Below are 18,738 nucleotides of genomic sequence, written 5' to 3'. Positions count from 1 at the left end.
TCTTTCACTTTCATCAAGAGGCTCTTTAGTTCTTCTTTGCTTTCTGCCATAAGGGTGGTGTCATCTGCATATCTGAGGTTATTGATATTTCTCCTGGCAATCTTGATTCCAGCTAGTGCTTCTTCCAGCCCAGCGCTTCTCATGATGTACTCTGCATATAAGTTAAATAAGCAGGGTGACAGTATACAGCATTGACGTACTCTTTTTCCTATTTGGAACCAGTCCATTGCTCCATGTCCAGTTCTAGCTGTTGCTTCCTGACCTGCATATAGGTTTCTCAAGAGGCAGGTCGGGAGGTCTGGTATTCCCATCTCTTTCACAATTTCCACAGTTTATTGTGATCCACACAGTCAAAGGCTTTGGCATAGTCAATAAGGCAGAAATAGATGTTATTCTGGAACTTTTGCTTTTTCGATGGTCCAGCGGATGTTGGCAATTTGATCTCTGGTTCCTCTGCCTTTTCTAAAACCAGCTTGAACATCTGGAAGTTCACAATTCACATACTGCTGAAGTCTGGCTTGGAGAATTTTGAGCATTACTTTACTAGTGTGCGAGATGAGTGCAGTTGTGCCGTAGTTTGAGCATTCTTTGAGATTGCCTTTCTTTGGGGTTGGAATGAAAACTGACCTTTTCCAGTCCTGTGGCCACTGCTGAATTTTCCAAATTTGCTGGCATATTGAGTGCAGCACTTTCACAGCATCATCTTTCAGGATTTGAAATAGCTCAACTGGAATTCCATCACCTCCACTAGCTAACTTTATCTCACTTAATCCGTAACTCTGGTGGTAAATTGATTAATCCCTTTTTGTAGATGATGTTCACGTCACTCAGTGGTGTCTAATTTCTTTGTGACCCCATGGATTGCAGCATGCTAGGCTTCCCTGTCCTTCACTATCTCTCGGAGTTTGCTCAAACTCAGGTCCTTTGAGTCAATGATGAGGAAATGAATATTAGGGGTTGAGATAATTTGTTCAAATTCATATACCTAGTGTATAACTGATAAGCAGAACTTGAACCCACATCCTTCTGGCTCTAGAGCTTTTCTTCTACACTACTATGATTTTTTGTTTAAGTATTTGGTTGTAAAATGCCACAAATTTAAAGCATTAAATTGTCCTTTTAAGAAGTCTGTTGTTGGTTATTTTTCTTGTTTAACACTCCTAATTTAATTTCCAGGTTCAGGTGATCTCACTTTGCCAGAGTCCTGGGTTCTTGTTAAATAAGAAAGGTTTTTGTTTGTTTGATTTTGGTTTGGGTCAAAGCCAACTACCTTAAGTATTTCATGTTCATTTCTGGATGTTTGTGTTGGGCCCCTTCTTGTTTTAATTGAATGTGGAACCTTGGTAATAACATAGCAATTTTCATTTTTTCCAGCATTCCTCTCTTTTCTTCCCCTCTTCTGACTTTGATGTAGAGAATTTCACTTAGTAGGCTGTTACCTGAACTGCACCACTTTTAACAACTTGCTGAGGACCCTGAAATGAAATAGGGAGACCATTTTCCAGTGCTCATGATTTGATCAAGTCTTTTTACCTCTTTTAAAAAATCTTTTCAATAAATTTGCTTTTTTACTGTTACCTTTAGAGCACTTGAAAACATAGTATTCAATAAAAAGAAAACCCTATAGCATTTCATAACTCCAAGCTCTGTTCTGTTACTCCAACTGGTATAACATGGTGGCTCTGTTTCCTGACAAATGTTAAAATAATGCCTGTGGAATTGAAGTAACTCATGTTCACTGGTTTTTTAGTTAATTTTTATTGGAATATAACACATTTACTTTTACATGTCAGAAATGCAACTTCTGGACCTCAGTAGTTTCTCTGTATCATATCTTAAAACACCACCTAAATCATGAAGTTTCTTTTTCCTAAAATTTAGTATGAAAAATTTCAAACTTACAAATATGTTGAAAGAATTTTACAGTAAACACCTTCATATGCTATGTACCATTTGTAGCTATTAGAGCAACAAAGTTAAGAAAGATATTAACTGGGGTATTATCTGGGAATCAAATGGCTTAGACTGGATTCTAGCTGTGTCATCTGTTGGGCTGGCCAAAAAGCTCCTTCAGTTTTTAAGTAAAATAAAAGACACATTTTTCATTTTCACCAAGAACTTTATTGTACAACGTATTGTACAACGTATTCACCGCACTGCCGTGCAGTGCTTAGTCACTCAGTCATGTCCAACTCTTTGCAACCTGGTGGACCATAGCCCACGGCTCTTCTGTCCATGGGATTTTCCAGGTAAGAATACTGACGTGGGTTGTCACTTGCACCTCCAGAGAATCTTCCCAACCCAGGGATCAAACCAACGCCTCTTGCATCTTGTGGGTTGGCAGGCATATTCTTTACACTGTGCCACTTGGGAGTCCTTGTCATTTTCCAGGCGACTTCATAATTGCATCTTCCCAAAAGTTTTTAATTTTTTGAGCAAAGAACTGTTCCAGGTGACTTTTATAGTCAGGGTATTGAAATTTTTTCCATTAAGAGAATTTTGTAGAGACAAAAATAAATGGAAATTCGAAGGTGCAATGTCTGGTAAATGTGGCTGATGAATCAGAACTTCCCAGCCAAGCTGTAACAGTTTTTGCCTGGTCATCAAAGAAACATGGTCTTGCGGTATCCTGATGGAAGATTATGCATTTTCTGTTGACTAATTCTGGATACTTCATGCCGAATGCTGCTTTCAGTTGGTCAAATTGGAAGCAGTACTTTTTGGAATGAATCATTTGTTTTCCGGAAGGAGCTCATAATAGAGGGCTCCCAATCCTACCATATATACACCATCATCGTCTTTGAATGAAGGCTGGCCTTTGATGTGGTTGGTAGTAGTTTATTTTGCTTGCCCCATGATCTCTTATGTTCCATATTGTTGTACAGTATCCACTTGTCATTGCCCATCACAATTTGTTTTAAAAATGGAATGTTTTCATTATGTTTAAGTAGAGAATCACAAATAGAAATACAGTCAAAAAGGTGTTGTTTGTTTAACTTATGTGAAACTCAAATATCAAAGTGATTAGCATAACTTAGCTGATACAAATGATTTTCGATACTTGATTTGGATATTTTCAGTATGTAAATTTATCTTCTGCATGGTATAACGTCGGTTGTTCTCGGTTAATATCTTGATTTGATCACCATCAACTTCAACTGGTCTACTTGACCATGAAACATTGTCCAGCAAGAAATCTCTAGCATGAAACTTAGTAAACTACTTTTGGACGTGTTCACTCAGTCACAGCACCTTCTCCATCCACTGCACAAATCTTTTTTTGTGTGTTTCACTTGCATTTTTACTTTTCTTAAAATAATAAAGCATAGTATGCCAAAAATGCTGCTTTTTTCTTCCATATTGAAATGGCTACACAAAAATTCACCGGTGTTGATTTTTTTTAGTGCATGCTGATATGTCACCTGTCACAATGCAATCTAGGGGAATTGTTTCTAATGAAGTTAATGACAACTCAGCATTACTAGAGCCATCATACCGAAAAAACCGAGCAAACCTTTTGGCCAACTTAATACTAACAGAGTTAGTTAAGCTCTTTGTCTCCCTTCTTCACTAGTTATATGGGGATAATAATAGTTATATTTGGACCTTGAACAAACCTGGTTTGAACTGTGTGGGTACATTTTTACTTTTTTTTTTTCAATAATAAAGACTACGTACTATGCAAACTTAGGTTGGTTGAATCTGCAGTTATGAACCTTGAGGTTTCAAAGAACCTCTGATATAGAGGGCCAACTGTAAATTATGTGCAGAGGGGTCACATCACACATTGTTAAGGGTCCACTTTATTTCATAGAGTTAACATGAAGGTGAAGTGAACTGATCCAGCATGCATGGCAGCCTTGTAAGTGCTCAGTAATTGTTAAATATCATATTATATATGATGATATAAATTTTTTATTTTTTCCTACAAATTTGGATTAAGATATTACTTTACTTCAGAATTAATACTAGTTTGTTATGAACACAGCTGGAATTGAAGATAGGCAAATAGTGAAATAATTAGATGATAGAAAGTATAGACTAAAAATTGCTGAGAGATATTTTTATCTGTTAAAGTCATGTATCCATAATACTCTGATAGCCCCAAGCTTTTTAAAGGTTCTGGTTCAAAGCAATATTTTGGCCTTTATGGGGAAACAGAGTTAACTTATTACAGCTAAAATGGAATCATTTACATTTCCTGTTTGTTCATATCTAAATTTGAATGATTGCAGGACTAAAACAAACTGGTACTGTAGTAATGCTTCTTTAAAAGGTAGCCTTTTAAAGAAGGTTTTATTTGTATTTTCTATTGTTTTTGTTCTCTATTTTGATTTCTGTCCTCACATTTATTATTTTCACTCTTCTTATTATTTTCAGTTTTCCCCTTTTTTAGTTCTTTAGTTGAATGTAGAGTCCATTTGTTTTTGATCTTTATTATTTCCTGAAAACGTATTTAAATAAAAGCATAAGTCTCCCTCTGCTGCTGCTGTTGCCATTGGCTTCTCCGAAGTCTCCCTCTAAGGACTCTTTTTCTTTGCTCAGGTTTTTTAATTTAATGACTTGGTGGTATGCTCTGTAAAATGGTAGTATGCACAGTATAAATTTATACTGGGAAGTTCACTGGTATGTTACATTGTTTGAATTTAGATGTTTCTTTATTATGTTACTGATATATTAATTACTGCATCAGATAATTATGTCTTCTTTGAATACTTTAAGGCTTAACTGATCGGGATTATGTGCTGCTGTGATAGAGAAGATTAGCATATTATTTATTCATATCCTTTACTATATTTAAGGGAAATCTTGATCCTGTTCAAAGGAATGGGCTCAGCAATAATGAGATGACATTTTAAAGGTATAATTCATGGGAATGTTTGTAGTATTCACAGAGGGTTGCCTGAAGGATAATCTATTCATTTCTCTATATGAGTAGTTTTCAGCATTTTTGTTTGTTTGTTTGTTTTGTTTTGCTTTTGTTTTTTGCTTCAAGACTGTTGGAGAAAAAACATTTCCATTAGTAATAGTGTGTATACTCGAGTGTAGTGCTCTAGTGTCAGAATTCCCATATATGTTCCATTCTTCTTTTGGACTCATGCTGGATTGTCACAGTGGCATCCTGCTTTTCCTGCACCTGTTTTGTCTCTCCTCTAGATCTGTTTTTCACTCTCAATTAAATGTATATTTCAGAATAGAAATCTAGTTGTGAAGTTGCTCAGTTGTGTCCGACTCTTTGCGACCCCATGGACTGTAGGCTTCTCTGTCCATGGGATTTTCTCGGCAAGTGTACTGGAGTGGATTGCCATTTCCTTCTCCAGAAATCTAGTTACATAGCCTCCTTTCCTAGAAATACTTCCAAATGTGTTTTGATTTCTCTAGGATACACTCCAAACATGGTAAAAGTAGTGCATGACCTAGTGCTACCCCATCACTCCAGTGTGATGAGCCAGCTTCTGCCCTTTTCTCTATGACCCAGGGACACTGGCCTTGTCTGCCTTCCTATCTCAGTTCTACAAGGAAATGTTGTTTATCCTGTTTTCTTTGTCTGCCAGAGACCCTCCCCTACCCCTTACCTCCTAGGCTGACTCTTCCTCTCAATTCATTCATGGCTCCCTCAGGGAAAGCCTTCCAGACTTCCCTGACAGATGATTTCCTCCTATTGTGTCTACTGGTAGCACTTTTATCTCCTTCATGTTAATATATGGCTATTATATTTATTTGTATGATTCTTTGATTGATGTTTGGCTCCCCCATCACTAGATTGAAAACTTCACGAGAGAAGAAAAGCGTATCTTTTTTTGTTTACCATTGTATCCCCAATTAGCAGTGAATAAATATGTTGAATGAATGAATGGTGCTTTTTTTTTTTTTTTGCTAGGAGGACAAAAGATTCTTATATAGTTTTTGAGAATTGTTGCTCTAGCTAGATGTTGTGGTTCTCATCCCTGGCTTAAATCAAAACATCAGATGGTTGTGGTTGAACACTTGGACACTATTACTTTATTTCCTCGTATAATTGCTTTTCTCAGTTGAAGTTTGGCAGTATGACCTTGGTTCAAATTGGGGTATACTGTAGATGATAAAAGGTTGTATTGGTTGTATGGACACTATTGAGGATACTGCCCATTACATCAAGTACTGCCTGTTGTATCCAATGATATTGTCTTTATAAGGGCTCAGAGGAGAATTTCTCTTTTTTCCCCCAAGTGTTTAAAATTCTTTTTTTATTTTTTAAAATTTATATTTTAATTAGAACTTTATTAAAAAAGAAAAATTAATCTGTTAATCTGCTTGCTGGGTAGGAAACAATTTCAGTGTGTCTCCATGCTGAAAGTGGAAGGGATAAAGAGGGATATAAAATGTTTATTACATGTTGGGAGGAATTCTGGGTATTAAGTTCTCATTGGTTAATTTGGGAAATGGAAGTTCTTTTGATTTTTTTTCTGCTTATGTCACAAAAGCACAGGCATTACTTTATGAGGCTGTCTTAGGAGGGTTATGAAAGTATCTGTTAGGCTCAGGGGCATACAGTTTAGCTCTTCTGTATATACATGCTGGGAGCTTGGCAAAGTTTTAACAAAAATCTCCCCTTACTCCTACTCAGATAAACAGCAAGTTACATGTTTACTGCTGTGTAGGTTTTGGTCTTTGTGGGAACTCTGCCTTGGTTTAACTGAATTCCTTTGTCTTCTGTTATAAAAATTGATTTTTGTACCATCTGATGAAATAACAGCGGTGCAGTGGCACATCTGTCTTTGGAGACAAGGCACTGAAGGAAAAGTAAGAGTAGCCATGACTGTTAGAAGGAGAAACTGAAAGGCACTTTAGAATGACGACCAGAGACGCCTTTTCTGGCCAGCGGGTCAGATGATAAAACTCCCTTCTGAGTTCACTTTTGACAGCCAAGTTGTCTTTTAGTTTGAGTATAGATTGATCAACTTCCACTATGGAATTATTCCATGAGAAGCAGGAAGTGCTAGCTATATATTATATATTTTTCCTGGCTTGCCAGGAAGAAATCCAGGGCTATGCAGTTATCTACAACCACTTGGATCAGTGACTTTAGTTTGTTGTTCTTTTAGGACTTTACGATATTATCTTCTCAGTCAATGTTAATAACACACTTTTTATTAATTTTTCTAATTATACGACCCCCTTAGTTGAAGACAGAGCCCTAATGATTCCGACTTTAAGGGAGTAACTTTTTTTTTTCCTGTAGGGTGGTTAGTACCCCTTCAGATCAATGTCCATTCGTCCCAGAGAAGAATGGTCTCCTGAAGGAGACGGGAAGAAAATATCTAATTATTTCATTGCTATATATATATATTTTTTACCTATATATGCAAGTTAGGTTACTTCTTCCTTTCTTTTTTTTTGGCCCCTCTGGCATGCAAGATCTTGGTTCCCCAACCAGGAATCTGTCCAGTGCTCCCTGCAGGAAGTGCAGTCTAACCACTGGACCACCAGGGAAGTCCTGCAAGTGAGGTTTTGATGAAGTAAATATGATAAAGAGTGTTGTTGATACAGGAAATAAAGATTAGAAGGACCACATATAGTTTTAAAAACAAAAGAACAGTTACTTATAACAAAAGTAGGGAAGGAATTCTGTTATCTCTGGAGTACAGATAACATATATAGAACTAAACAAAATTTGCAAAGGTTGTCATATGACTATGAATGATATTAGGCTAATTAAAATATGTAATTTTGCCCATATTTTTGTATAAAGTCCCATTCCTGAAAGAATTTGTATTTTGTTAGAGACAGACTAAGTGCTAAGACTGACTTGGAGAAAAAAACAAGCCAAGTGAAAATTGTCATGGCTGTAGATAGTCTTTTAAAGGAATAAGCTAGTTTCTGTAAGCCAAATACATTCTAGAGGGTGTAAGAATGTATTGGGTAAAGGATAAGCATAGAAGTGATCTGAAGGCTTGTAGATATACAGATTTTACCACTGGTAATTTGTAAGGAGAAACCTTTTTCTGGAACACATAAGATAAACCATCTAGTTTTTTAAGTGTTTAAAACATTTTTTAAATGTTCAAGGTCCAGCTTGGGACCTTAACCGCTTGTAAACAAACAAACAAACAAAAATCACAAAAACTCAGGTCAGGGAGCTCTTCCATGACACCAGTATAGCCAACCAGTATTTTCTCTAAGGGAAAATACCTAGTTTTGGAGGTTAAGGTAGGGATTTAGGTTAAAGCTTAATCATTAGAGGATCATACGTAAGCCATACAGGTTGAAGGAAACAGAGTAGGCACAGGCAAATGCCAGACTCAAGCAAGCTTTTTGTGACACCTGCTACAGCTTCAGCAAGTAAGATTCAGACAGCTTATTTCATACGCAGATGACACATGCCCAATCAGCATGGGGTCAGCTCCTCACCTCCCTTGTCTGACAGGTAACACTGAGACCAAAGAGGTCAGAGAGGCGTGGGCAAGATGGGTGACAGGGCACTGTGTCACTGAGGAGCAGTTTCTGTAGTGCAACTTTGCAGTTTCTTAGTTTACAGCTATATGATAAGAGGTGGGCAAGGTGGAAAATCTAAGGCCTCACTGAAACCAGGGAAGGTGGATGAGAAATTGCCTTACAGCAGCCTGCCTCCAAGTAAGGAGGCAGGTGAGAAATAGCCTTGCAGCAGCACTTTCCTTTTCATAATTGGGAGGATCACAGGGCGTCTGCTCAGGCTTACATCAGCCTGTGATTAAGCCTTGCCTGTGTGGCCTGTGTGGAGACATGTATGGTGGTCAGGGGGGTGCTGGCGCAGAGCAGTTTCCCAGCATTATCATCTATGCTGAGGGAGGAAGTGACAGAATGAATTAGAACAAAGCAGGAAAAGTGCTACAGGCAATAGTTTTCAAGTATCTAGAATTTGTGTTCTCTTGGTTTTAGGATAAGCAGTCTACTTCTGTCAGGTTGTCTACTCTGAAAAATGTCTTTTTTTTTTGTTGTGAACAGCTTATCCCAAAGAGCTGTGTTCATGAGTTGCTGCTGCTGCTGCTAAGTCGCTTCAGTCGTGTCCGACTCTGTGCAACCCCAGAGACGGCAGCCCACCAGGCTCCCCCGTCCCTGGGATTCTCCAGGCAAGAACACTGGATTGGGTTGCCATTTCCTTCTCCAGTGCATGAAAATGAAAAGTGAAAGTGAAGTCGCTCAGTCGTGCCCGACTCTTAGCAACCTCATGGACTGCAGCCTACCAGGTCCTCTGTCCATGGGATTTTCCAGGCAAGAGGACTGGAGTGGGGTGCCATTGCCTTCTCCGTGTCCATGAGTAATATCTTTGTAATATCATCCCTCCAGAGTACTTGTATACTCTTTTATTGAGGTTTTGTGTTTCTTCCAGAAGACTCAGCAGGATCCTTTGTGTCTGTCTGCTTAGTCGCAGGAGCCTTTCAGTTCAGTTCAGTTCAGTTCAGTTCAGTTGCTCAGGTGTGTCGGACTCTTCCCAACCCCATCGACTGCAGCACACCAGGCCTCCCTGTCCATCACCGGCTCCCGGAGATTACTCAAACTCATGTCCATTGAGTCGGTGATGCCATCCAACCATCTCATCCTCTGTCATCCCCTTCTCCTCCTGCCTTCAATCTTTCCAAGCATCAGGGTCTTTTCAAATGAGTCACTTGTTCACATGCCAAAATATTGGAGTTTCAGCTTCAACATCAGTCCTTCCAATGAATCTTCAGGATTGATTTCCTTTAGGATGGACTGATCTCCTTGCTATCCAAGGGACTTTCAAGAGTCTTCTCTGACACCAGAGTTCAAAAGCATCAATTCTCCGGTGCTCAGCTTTCTTTATAGTCCAACTCTCACATCCATACATGACTACTGGAAAAACTACAGCTTTGACTAAATGGATCTTTGTTGGCAAAGTAATGCCTTTGCTTTTTAATATGCTGTCTAGGTTGGTCATAACTTTTCTTCTAAGGAGCAAGCATCTTTTAATTTCATGGCTGCAGTCACCATCTGCAGTGATTTTGGAGCCCCCCCAATAAAGTCTGTCACTGTTTGCACTGTTTCCCTATCTATTTGCCATGAAGTGATGGGACTAGATGCCATGATCTTAGTTTTCTGAACGTTGAGTTTTAAGCCAACTTTTTCACTCTCCTCCTTCACTTTCATCAAGAGGCTCTTTAATTCTTTTTCACTTTCTGCAATAAGGGTGGTGTAATCTGCATATGTGAGGTTACTGATAATTTCTCCCAGCAATCTTGATTCCAGCTTGTGCTTCATCCAGTCCAGCATTTCTCATGATGTATTCTGCATATAAGTTAAATAAGCAGAGTGACAATATATAGCCTTGACATACTCCTTTCCCAATTTGGAACCAGTCTGTTCCATGTCCAGTTCTAACTGTTGCTTCCTGACCTGCATACAGGTTTCTCAGGAGGCGGGTCAGGTGGTCTGGTATTCCCATCTCTTTAAGAATTTTCCACAGTTTGTTGTGATCCACACAGCCAAAGGCTTTGGCGTAGTCAATAAAGCAGAAGTAGATGTTTTTCTGGAACTCTAGCTTTTTTGATAATCCAACGGATGTTGGCAATTTGATCTCTGGTTCCTTTGCGTTTTCTAAATCCAGCTTGAACATCTGAAAGTTCATGGTTCATGTACTGTTGAAGCCTGGCTTGGACAGAAATTTTGAGCATTTCTTTGCTAGCGTATAAGATGAGTGTAATTGTGTGGTAGTCTGAACATTTTTGGCATTGCCCTTCTTTGGGATTGGAATGAAAACTGACCTTTCCAGTCCTGTGGCCACTGCTGAGTTTTCCAAATTCGCTGGCATATTGAGGGCAGCACTTTCAGAGCATCATCTTTTAGAATTTGAAATAGCTCAACTGGGATTCCATCACCTCCACTAGCTTTGTTCATAGTGATGCTTCCTAAGGCCCACTTAACTTCGCACTCAAGGATGTCTGGTCTAGATGAGTGATCACACTATCATGGTTATCTGGGTCATGAAGATCTTTTTTGTATAGTTCTGTGTATTCTTGCCATCTCTTCATCATATCTTATGCTTCTGTTAGGTCCATACCGTTTCTCACCTTTATTGTGCTCATCTTTGCATGAAATGTTCCCTTGGTATCTCTAATTTTCTTGAAGAGATCTCTAGTCTTTCCCATTCTATTATTTTCCTCTATTTCTTTGCATTGATCACTGAGGAAGGCCTTACCACTCCTTGCTATTCTTTGGAACTCTGCATTCAGATGGGTATGTCTCTTCTTTTCTCCTTTGCCTTTAGCTTCTCTTCTTTTCTCAGGTATTTGTGAGACCTCCTCAGACAACCATTTTGCCTTTTTGCATTTCTTTTTCTTGGGAATGGTCTTGATCACTGCCTCCTGTACAGTGTCACTAACCTCTGTCCATAGTTCTTCAGGCACACTATCAGATCTAATTCCTTGAAACTAGTGTTCACTTCCACTGTATAATCATAAGGGATTTGATTTAGGTCATACCTGAATGGTCTAGTGGTTTTCCCTACTTTCTTCCCTGCTTTCTTTAATATTTTCAGTGTCTCTAGTCAGAATTCTAAATATGAATGAGCGGTTTTAAGATATAAAAGGTCTTAACACTTTTAGGAGCTTAAGCTGGTTGAGACTGGTGGTAAAAGAAAGGATGCACACCTCTAGGTTTTATTATTTGCATTTAGAATTTTACATACAGACAGTAAAATACACACTTCTTAATTGAATTTTTCAGACTTGATGAATTTTTACATGTGTGTATGTAGTAATCACCATTCCCATCTATAGAGAATATTTTAATGTACTATACAGGCTCCTTAGTAGTCTTTTTTTGTTAGTTATAAACCTCCAAGAGGTAATTACTATTCTAACTTACGTCACCATCGATTAGTTTCTTGAAGTGCATATAAATGGAATCACACAGTAGTCTCTTATGTCTAGCTTCTTTTGCTTATGTCTGCAGATTCATCATATTGTGTTTAGTGGTACAATATTTAATTTTTTCTTTGCTTTATGGATTCCATTATATAAATAAAGCACTGTTTATCCATTCACTTGTTGATGGATATTTGGGTTTAAATTTTCTACCATTATGACTAAAAGTGTTAAAAACTTTCTTATGCTTGTCCTTCGGTGAATATATACACTCATTTTTCTTAGGCTGTAAGATACTATAGTATTATAAAAGCTCAAAACTTTTAAAATTAAAATAGCCAGTATGCTGAACCTGTCTCACATGAAATTTTCACATCAACCTAAATTAGACATATACCTCTGATTTTATGATAGAAACTGGGGAAGAATAACACTGACTTCACAATCATCTTAGGGTGATATTGTGTGCCTATTCTAAACTGCAAGGGTTATGGATATTTTCCATTCAGTCATTCAGTAAACAGCAAGGCACTGTGCCAGAGCCTAGAGATACAGCTATGAAAGACACAGTCACATACTCTGCTTCACCAAACAATAAGCGAGTCATTCATATATAATATATAGAGAGTGCAGATATAAACAACTGAGAATTGTTAGGCGAGTACTTAAGATGGAGGACTTCCTGGTGTCTCAGCGGTAAAGAATCTGCATGCACGCAGGAGCCACAGAGAGGTGAGTTCGATTCCTAGGTTAGGAAGATCCCCTGGAGAAGGAAACCGCAATCTCCAGTATTCTTGCCTGGAGAATTCCATTGACAGAGGAGCCTGGCAGGCTACAGTCCCTGGGGTTGCCAAGAGTCTATCATGACTGAGCAAGTAACACACACACACCTTCTATGTACATCAGTTGATTAATTTGCATTTTAAAATGTTATTAAACATTTGGGTTTCTATAACTATAAAAATGTCATAATATAAAAATTTGTAGATTTTTGCTTTTGCTGTGAATATTTTTTACAGATTCAAGTTGAGGTATTTATTCTGCTTTTGTGGTTCATGTTTTATTACTTATCTACTATTAAAATTTGTTTTCTTATTAAAGTTTACTCTTATGATGAGAACTAATATACATAGCTGTCTGTGGGCCAATAAATTAAAAATTCCTTCCAGTAGTTAGAATGTTTGCTTCGTAAAATATTTTAGTTTCTCCCTTCTGTCCTTCCTTCTTTTCTTTTTTATGGTAGCTTAGTAGATGGTATTTGGTTGGTGCAAATGTAATTGCAGTTTTGGACTGTGAATTTTAAATCATTATAAGTAGACTCCACACATCTTTATTAAAAAGGGAACCATTACAATCAACACTTTTTTGCCAATGAGAAATGAGTTTGTTTATTCCTTTAGTATAGAAATCCACGCTTAAGCATTCGATGAACTCTTAGAAAACATTTTATGCATCCTGCTGTTTGTGGGTGTTTTCCCTGCAAAAAGTTGTCTAAGTGCTTGAAAAAGTGGTAGTCATTTGGTGAGAGGTGAGGTGAATATGGCAGATGAGGCAGAACTTCATAGCCCAATTCATTTAACTTCAGAAGTGCTGGTTGTGGGACATGCAGTCAGGTTGGGCGTTGTCACTGAGAAAAACTGGGCCCATTCTGTTGACCAAGGCTGTCTGCAGGTGTTGTGGTTTTCAGTGCATCTCATTGATTCGCTGAGCATACTTCTCAGATATAATGGTTTCGTCCTGATTCATAGTGGACCACCAAACAGTGACCATCACATTTTTTTGGATGTAAGTTTGCCTTTGGGAAATGCTTTGGAGTTTCTTCTCAGTCCAGCCATGAAACTAGTTGCTGACTGTAATATAAAATACACTTAAATGGTTTGTTGTTGCATACAATAAGAGAAGATGATACTTCAAAACGATAATTTTTTTTTTTTGGGTCACCCACTTATCAAGCCTTTTCACTTTTCCAACTTACTTCAAATGCCAAATGACCATACAATGGTCCATGTTGAGTTCTTCGGCAGCTTCTTGATTAGTTGTAAGAGAATCAGCTTCGATGATTGCTCTTGGTTTTTCATTGTCAACTTCCAGTGGCCATGCTGTTCATCTTTGAGAGTCTCGTCTTTGCAAAACTTCTTGAACCACCACTTCATGTACATTCATTAGCAGTTCATGGTCCAAATGCATTGTTGATGTTGCGAGTTGTCTCCGCTGCTTTATGACCCATTTTAAACTAAAATAAGAAAATCACTCAAATTTGCTTTTTGTCTAACATCATTTCCATAGTCTGAAATAAATATAAAATAAGCAGCAATAAGTCATCAGCAAAGAAACATAAAGTGAGAAATGCACATTAAAATTATGTATAACATAGCCACATTTACTTAAGAATGTATTCCAGTATCAAATGGCAAATTTCAACAATGCAAAACCACAATTGCTTTTGCAGCAATCTAACAATTATTGCAGTGTTACTTTTGGACAGTATTGCATTATACATTCATTCATTTGTTTGGTGAGAGTCAATGCTTTTAATCTAAATCAAATAGCTGCTTAAATTGCTGCTTACATTCTTGAAGGGTGTTTTTAAAAAAGGAGGATTTGCAATGGAAACTATATGTGGCCTGCAAATTTAAAATATTTACTATCTAACCCTTTATAGCCCACTCCAGTACTCTTGCCTGGAAAATCCCATGGACGGAAGAGCCTGGTGGGCTGCAGTCCATGGGGTCTCGAAGAGTCAGACACGACTGAACGACTTCACTTTCACTTTTCACTTTCATGCATTGGAGAAGGAAATGGCAACCCACTCCTGTGTTCTTGCCTGGAGAATCCCAGGGATGGAGGAGCCTGGTGGGCTGCCGTCTATGGGGTCGCACAGAGTTGGACACGACTGAAGCGACTTAGCAATAGCAACCCTTTATAGAAAATTGGCCAATCCCTAATCTTACTGAGTATAACTTAAAATCTTGACTCATTTTTCTTTTCTTTTGGAAATGTTTCTATAATATTCCCTTTAGAGTTGACATTTGAAAATTGACACTTTCATTGCCTTTTACAGAGAAGATGGTGAATTAGAAGATGGTGAAATAGATGATGCAGGATTTGAAGAAACACAGGAACAGGAAGCAAAAGAGGATGAAAAGCAGAAAAATCAGAAAGCCTACCGAAAATCAAGGAAAAAACACAAGAAAGAAAAAGAGAAGAAAAAGTCCAAAAGGAGAAAACGTGAGAAGCATAAGGTTAGTTAGAATCTATTTTTTGTTTCTTTGGTAAATTTTTATGAAATGTAAAACACTACACTGAAAATTAGTGAGTATAAATCATTGCCTATTTTCTTATATATGGATTAGATCTTTTGATTTATGTGCTTAATAGATTTTCTTAATATAAAGATTATGTGAAATATCTTAAAGATTTAAAAATAATCAAAGTAAATTTTTAATACAAATTAGAATAAACCTTTTAGATTGATAGAAAATTGTGTGCAAAAATACTGAAAGCTTAAGGAAAGAAAATTTCATTCTCCACAGATGTAGATTGTCAGCACTGGCCTTGTTTGCCCATTCATTTATTTATTCATTCATAAGTATTACTACATGCTTGCTGTGGAAATCTCTGTGCTGTATGCTGGGGGTTACAGTCATGAATGAAACAGTCTCTGCTCTTACAGAGGTTACACTGAAACGAGAAGGAGAGAGGCATGAAACAGCTGAAAGCCAAATGCTATCAAGAGAATAGTTGAGTGCTGGGTACAAAATGATGTGGATTAGGGTTGAGCAGAGAGAACTTATATTGACAGAGAACTAATGTTGGCAGTAGTAGTGGGGTAATTTTTTTTAAATCCCCGAATTTCCCCTATAAAAACAGCAGTTAGGATGGCAAAACCAAAAATGCATTGGCAACATCTACCGAAAAATGAAGTAACAAGTTACCTCCACAAACCTCAAAAGTACAAAAGGATAAAGCTAAACCACAGACTCAAGACTAGAGTAGGATCAGCAGCTGTGTGAAATGAAGCAGAGAAAAGGTAAAGAAATTTCCAGAGAACAGATTAGCAACAGGTATTCATCTCAAATGAAAGAGTCCCCAGTGAATGTGGAGAGCCTGTTGGCCAAACTGAGACACCTCACTGGAAACCGAGAGGGGCCTGTACTAGTTTCCAATTCCTGTGTGCGTATAAGGTGACCGGGTAAAACTGGCTGGGGCTGGGATGGTCTGGGTCTCATGAACTCATAATGCTGATCAACTAGATTTCTTCTAGAACAGAGTCCCACCCTGAAGAGACAGCTGCTGGGAGTAGAATCTAGATTGAGAGGATAAGAATAATAGGGCTAAGGAAGGAAAAATGGGTTAGCGAGCAGGGCTGGCTTATCTCAGAACATATACAGCCATATTTTTTTGTGCTTCATGTTAACAACATGAGAGTGAAGCTGGGGCAGTTTCCTGGTCCATTCTTACTTTGATACATGAGCAGCAAGATTGGACCATGATCACATTCCACACAAGTTACTGTTATTAAAAAGAAGGAGGAAAATGGAGAGAATGACATTCTTCCAGAAAAGAAAGAGTGCCCACAAAGCACGAAAAACTTAACCTAATATTTCAAAATGATTTTTAAAAATTACGAAAATAATACAAACTATGATCAGACAGCATCAGTAGAATTTGCAGGGGGATCCTTTGATCATTTAGGCAAAAAGACCAAGTCACTGATTAAGAAAGGGAAATCAGATTTATAAAAAAAATTTTTGAAGTCACCATTTTGTGCCAGAAGATCATGGAATAACATATTTGAATAAAATGTGAGCCAAGCATTTTATATCCAGGTACATACCAAATTTCAAATATAATGTCCTCAGAAAAACTGTATATAAAAGAAATCAGGAAACAATGTCATAAGCCTTCTCATAAAATCTACTAGAGAACAAGTTCAGATATCCAAAATGACTGAGTGATAAAGCAAGAGTGATCTATATACACTGCATATTTGTCTATAAAACTAAAAGTAAATACTGAACATAAGCAGGGCAGAATATTATGTATCGAAACATTATGGCCATAGAAGGTGTCAGGAAAAGCAGAAGAATATATCGTAAGCAAGATAACTTTATTGGTAGCTTTATAGTTATTAACTGAGAATTTTAAAATATACCTCAAATTATTATCCTGAGAATGAAAGAGAGGAAAGAAAAGAAGAGGTTACTACCTAATGTCAACATTAGTTCTTCTAGTAAACAAATAATATGCAAAGAAGGGACAGGGACACAGGTTATTGGAAAAAAGCAGTCTGAAAGAAGTAATTGAAACAAAAATACCAATACCTAATACCAAATACCTTCCTAATACCAAAAGATACACTCCCCAACAATGCAAAATCTAATTCTAAGCTATGTAAAAGAGAAAGATTTAAAAAATGGGTAAAGAAATACCAGGCAAATGCAAAGAAAGAGAAGGCAGAAGTCACAGTGTTGATATATGAAAAAGTCAAGGAACTTCCCTGGCGGTCCAGTGGTTAAGACTCCATGCTTCCAATACAGGGAGCATGGGTTTGATCCCTGGTCTGAAAACTAAGATCCTGCCTGCTGTAGGGGTGTGGCAGAAGAAGAGTCAAATTTAGGTCAAAAAGGTATTGAACAGAGTGCCGTGTTGAGGTGGGTAGGGGAGGGGATTCAAGAGGGAGGAGACATATGTATACTTACGACTGATTCACATTGTATGGCAGAAGAGAACAGAATATTGTAAAGCACTTATTCTCCAACTAAAAACAATTTTTTTAAAAAAGGCATTGCAAGAAGCAAAGAAGGGTATTTTATAATGTTAAGGATTATAATTCATGAAGCTATGTTGCTAATATTTTATATTCCCTTAAATATCAATTTTAATAAAGTAGGAACTATAGGAACTATGAGAAGAAATAGGAATAGTAATATAAAGGAGATACACTAGTAACCTCTCTTATCCCAAAGACATCAATCAAATGGATGAAGAGTTGATAAGGATATTACAGAAATACTATAAATATATAGTAAGCTCTGAATCCTGAGAATATATCTTCCTCTCAAGTATACTTGGAATATTCACAAAAACAGACCATGTCATAGGCAACAAACTCCAGTTAATTCAGTAGAGTATAAATAATATAAAGAGCAATCTCAAACCACAGTGCAATAAAATAAGACATTAATAACAAAGTCAGAAACCAGAAATGCCTTTGAACACAGATTAAAACTGCAGAATTTCAGGAATATAATGATAAAACTTTGACATATGGAGGATAACTAAAAAATTATCAGAAGAAAAATTACTATGGTATTAAAATCTAGAAAACAGAAAAGAGAGAAACAAAAAGGAAGAACTTAAAATTACAAGCAGAATTTAACAAATTAAAATGTAAAGTCAGTTTTATAAAAGAATCAGCAAGATATATAAATTATTGACCAAACTAGTCAAGAAAAAGGGGAAGCAAAAACAAAGTTAGATATTTTGAGGCTGCTGCTGCTGCTGCGAAGTCACTTCAGTCGTGTCCAACTCTGTGCGACCCCATAGAGGGCAGCCCACCAGGCTTCCCCGTCCCTGGGATTCTCCAGGCAAGAACGCTGGAGTGGGTTGCCATTTCCTTCTCCAATGCATGAAAATGAAAAGTGAAAGTGAAGTCGCTCAGTCGTGTCCCGACTCTTCGCGACCCCATGGACCGCAGCCTACCAGGCCTCCTCCATGGAAAATCCTCCATGGGATTTTCCAGGCAAGAGTACTGGAGTGGGGTGCCATTGCCTAAGAACTTTTGAAACCATCATGCCCTGGTTCATTTTTAACAGTTCTTCCTTTAAGTTATCTATCTTCGCTCATAGAGAGGTACTTTCAACATTTTGCTTGAAAATCTTGAAAAAACTTGAAA

The 18,738-nt window shown here is 37.6% G+C and overlaps 1 protein-coding gene across 1 annotated transcript in view; it reads left to right on the top strand.

Annotated features, from left to right (window-relative positions):
• ZC3H6 (zinc finger CCCH-type containing 6) overlaps positions 1-18,738 on the top strand; it is a 72,586-nt gene that overhangs the window by 15,680 nt on the left and 38,168 nt on the right. Inside the window, exon 2 of the mRNA XM_010829541.1 lies at positions 14,902-15,082. Within this exon, the coding sequence (XP_010827843.1) occupies positions 14,902-15,082 (181 nt within the window). The remainder of the gene's footprint in view (positions 1-14,901; positions 15,083-18,738) is intronic.

The sequence above is a fragment of the Bison bison genome, unplaced genomic scaffold (assembly GCF_000754665.1).
Source record: "Bison bison bison isolate TAMUID 2011002044 unplaced genomic scaffold, Bison_UMD1.0 scf7180017864508, whole genome shotgun sequence".
In the NCBI taxonomy this organism is placed as follows: Eukaryota; Metazoa; Chordata; class Mammalia; order Artiodactyla; family Bovidae; genus Bison; species Bison bison.
The sequence above is the reverse complement of the archived record's forward strand: the minus strand, read 5'-3'. Positions and strand labels throughout refer to the sequence as shown.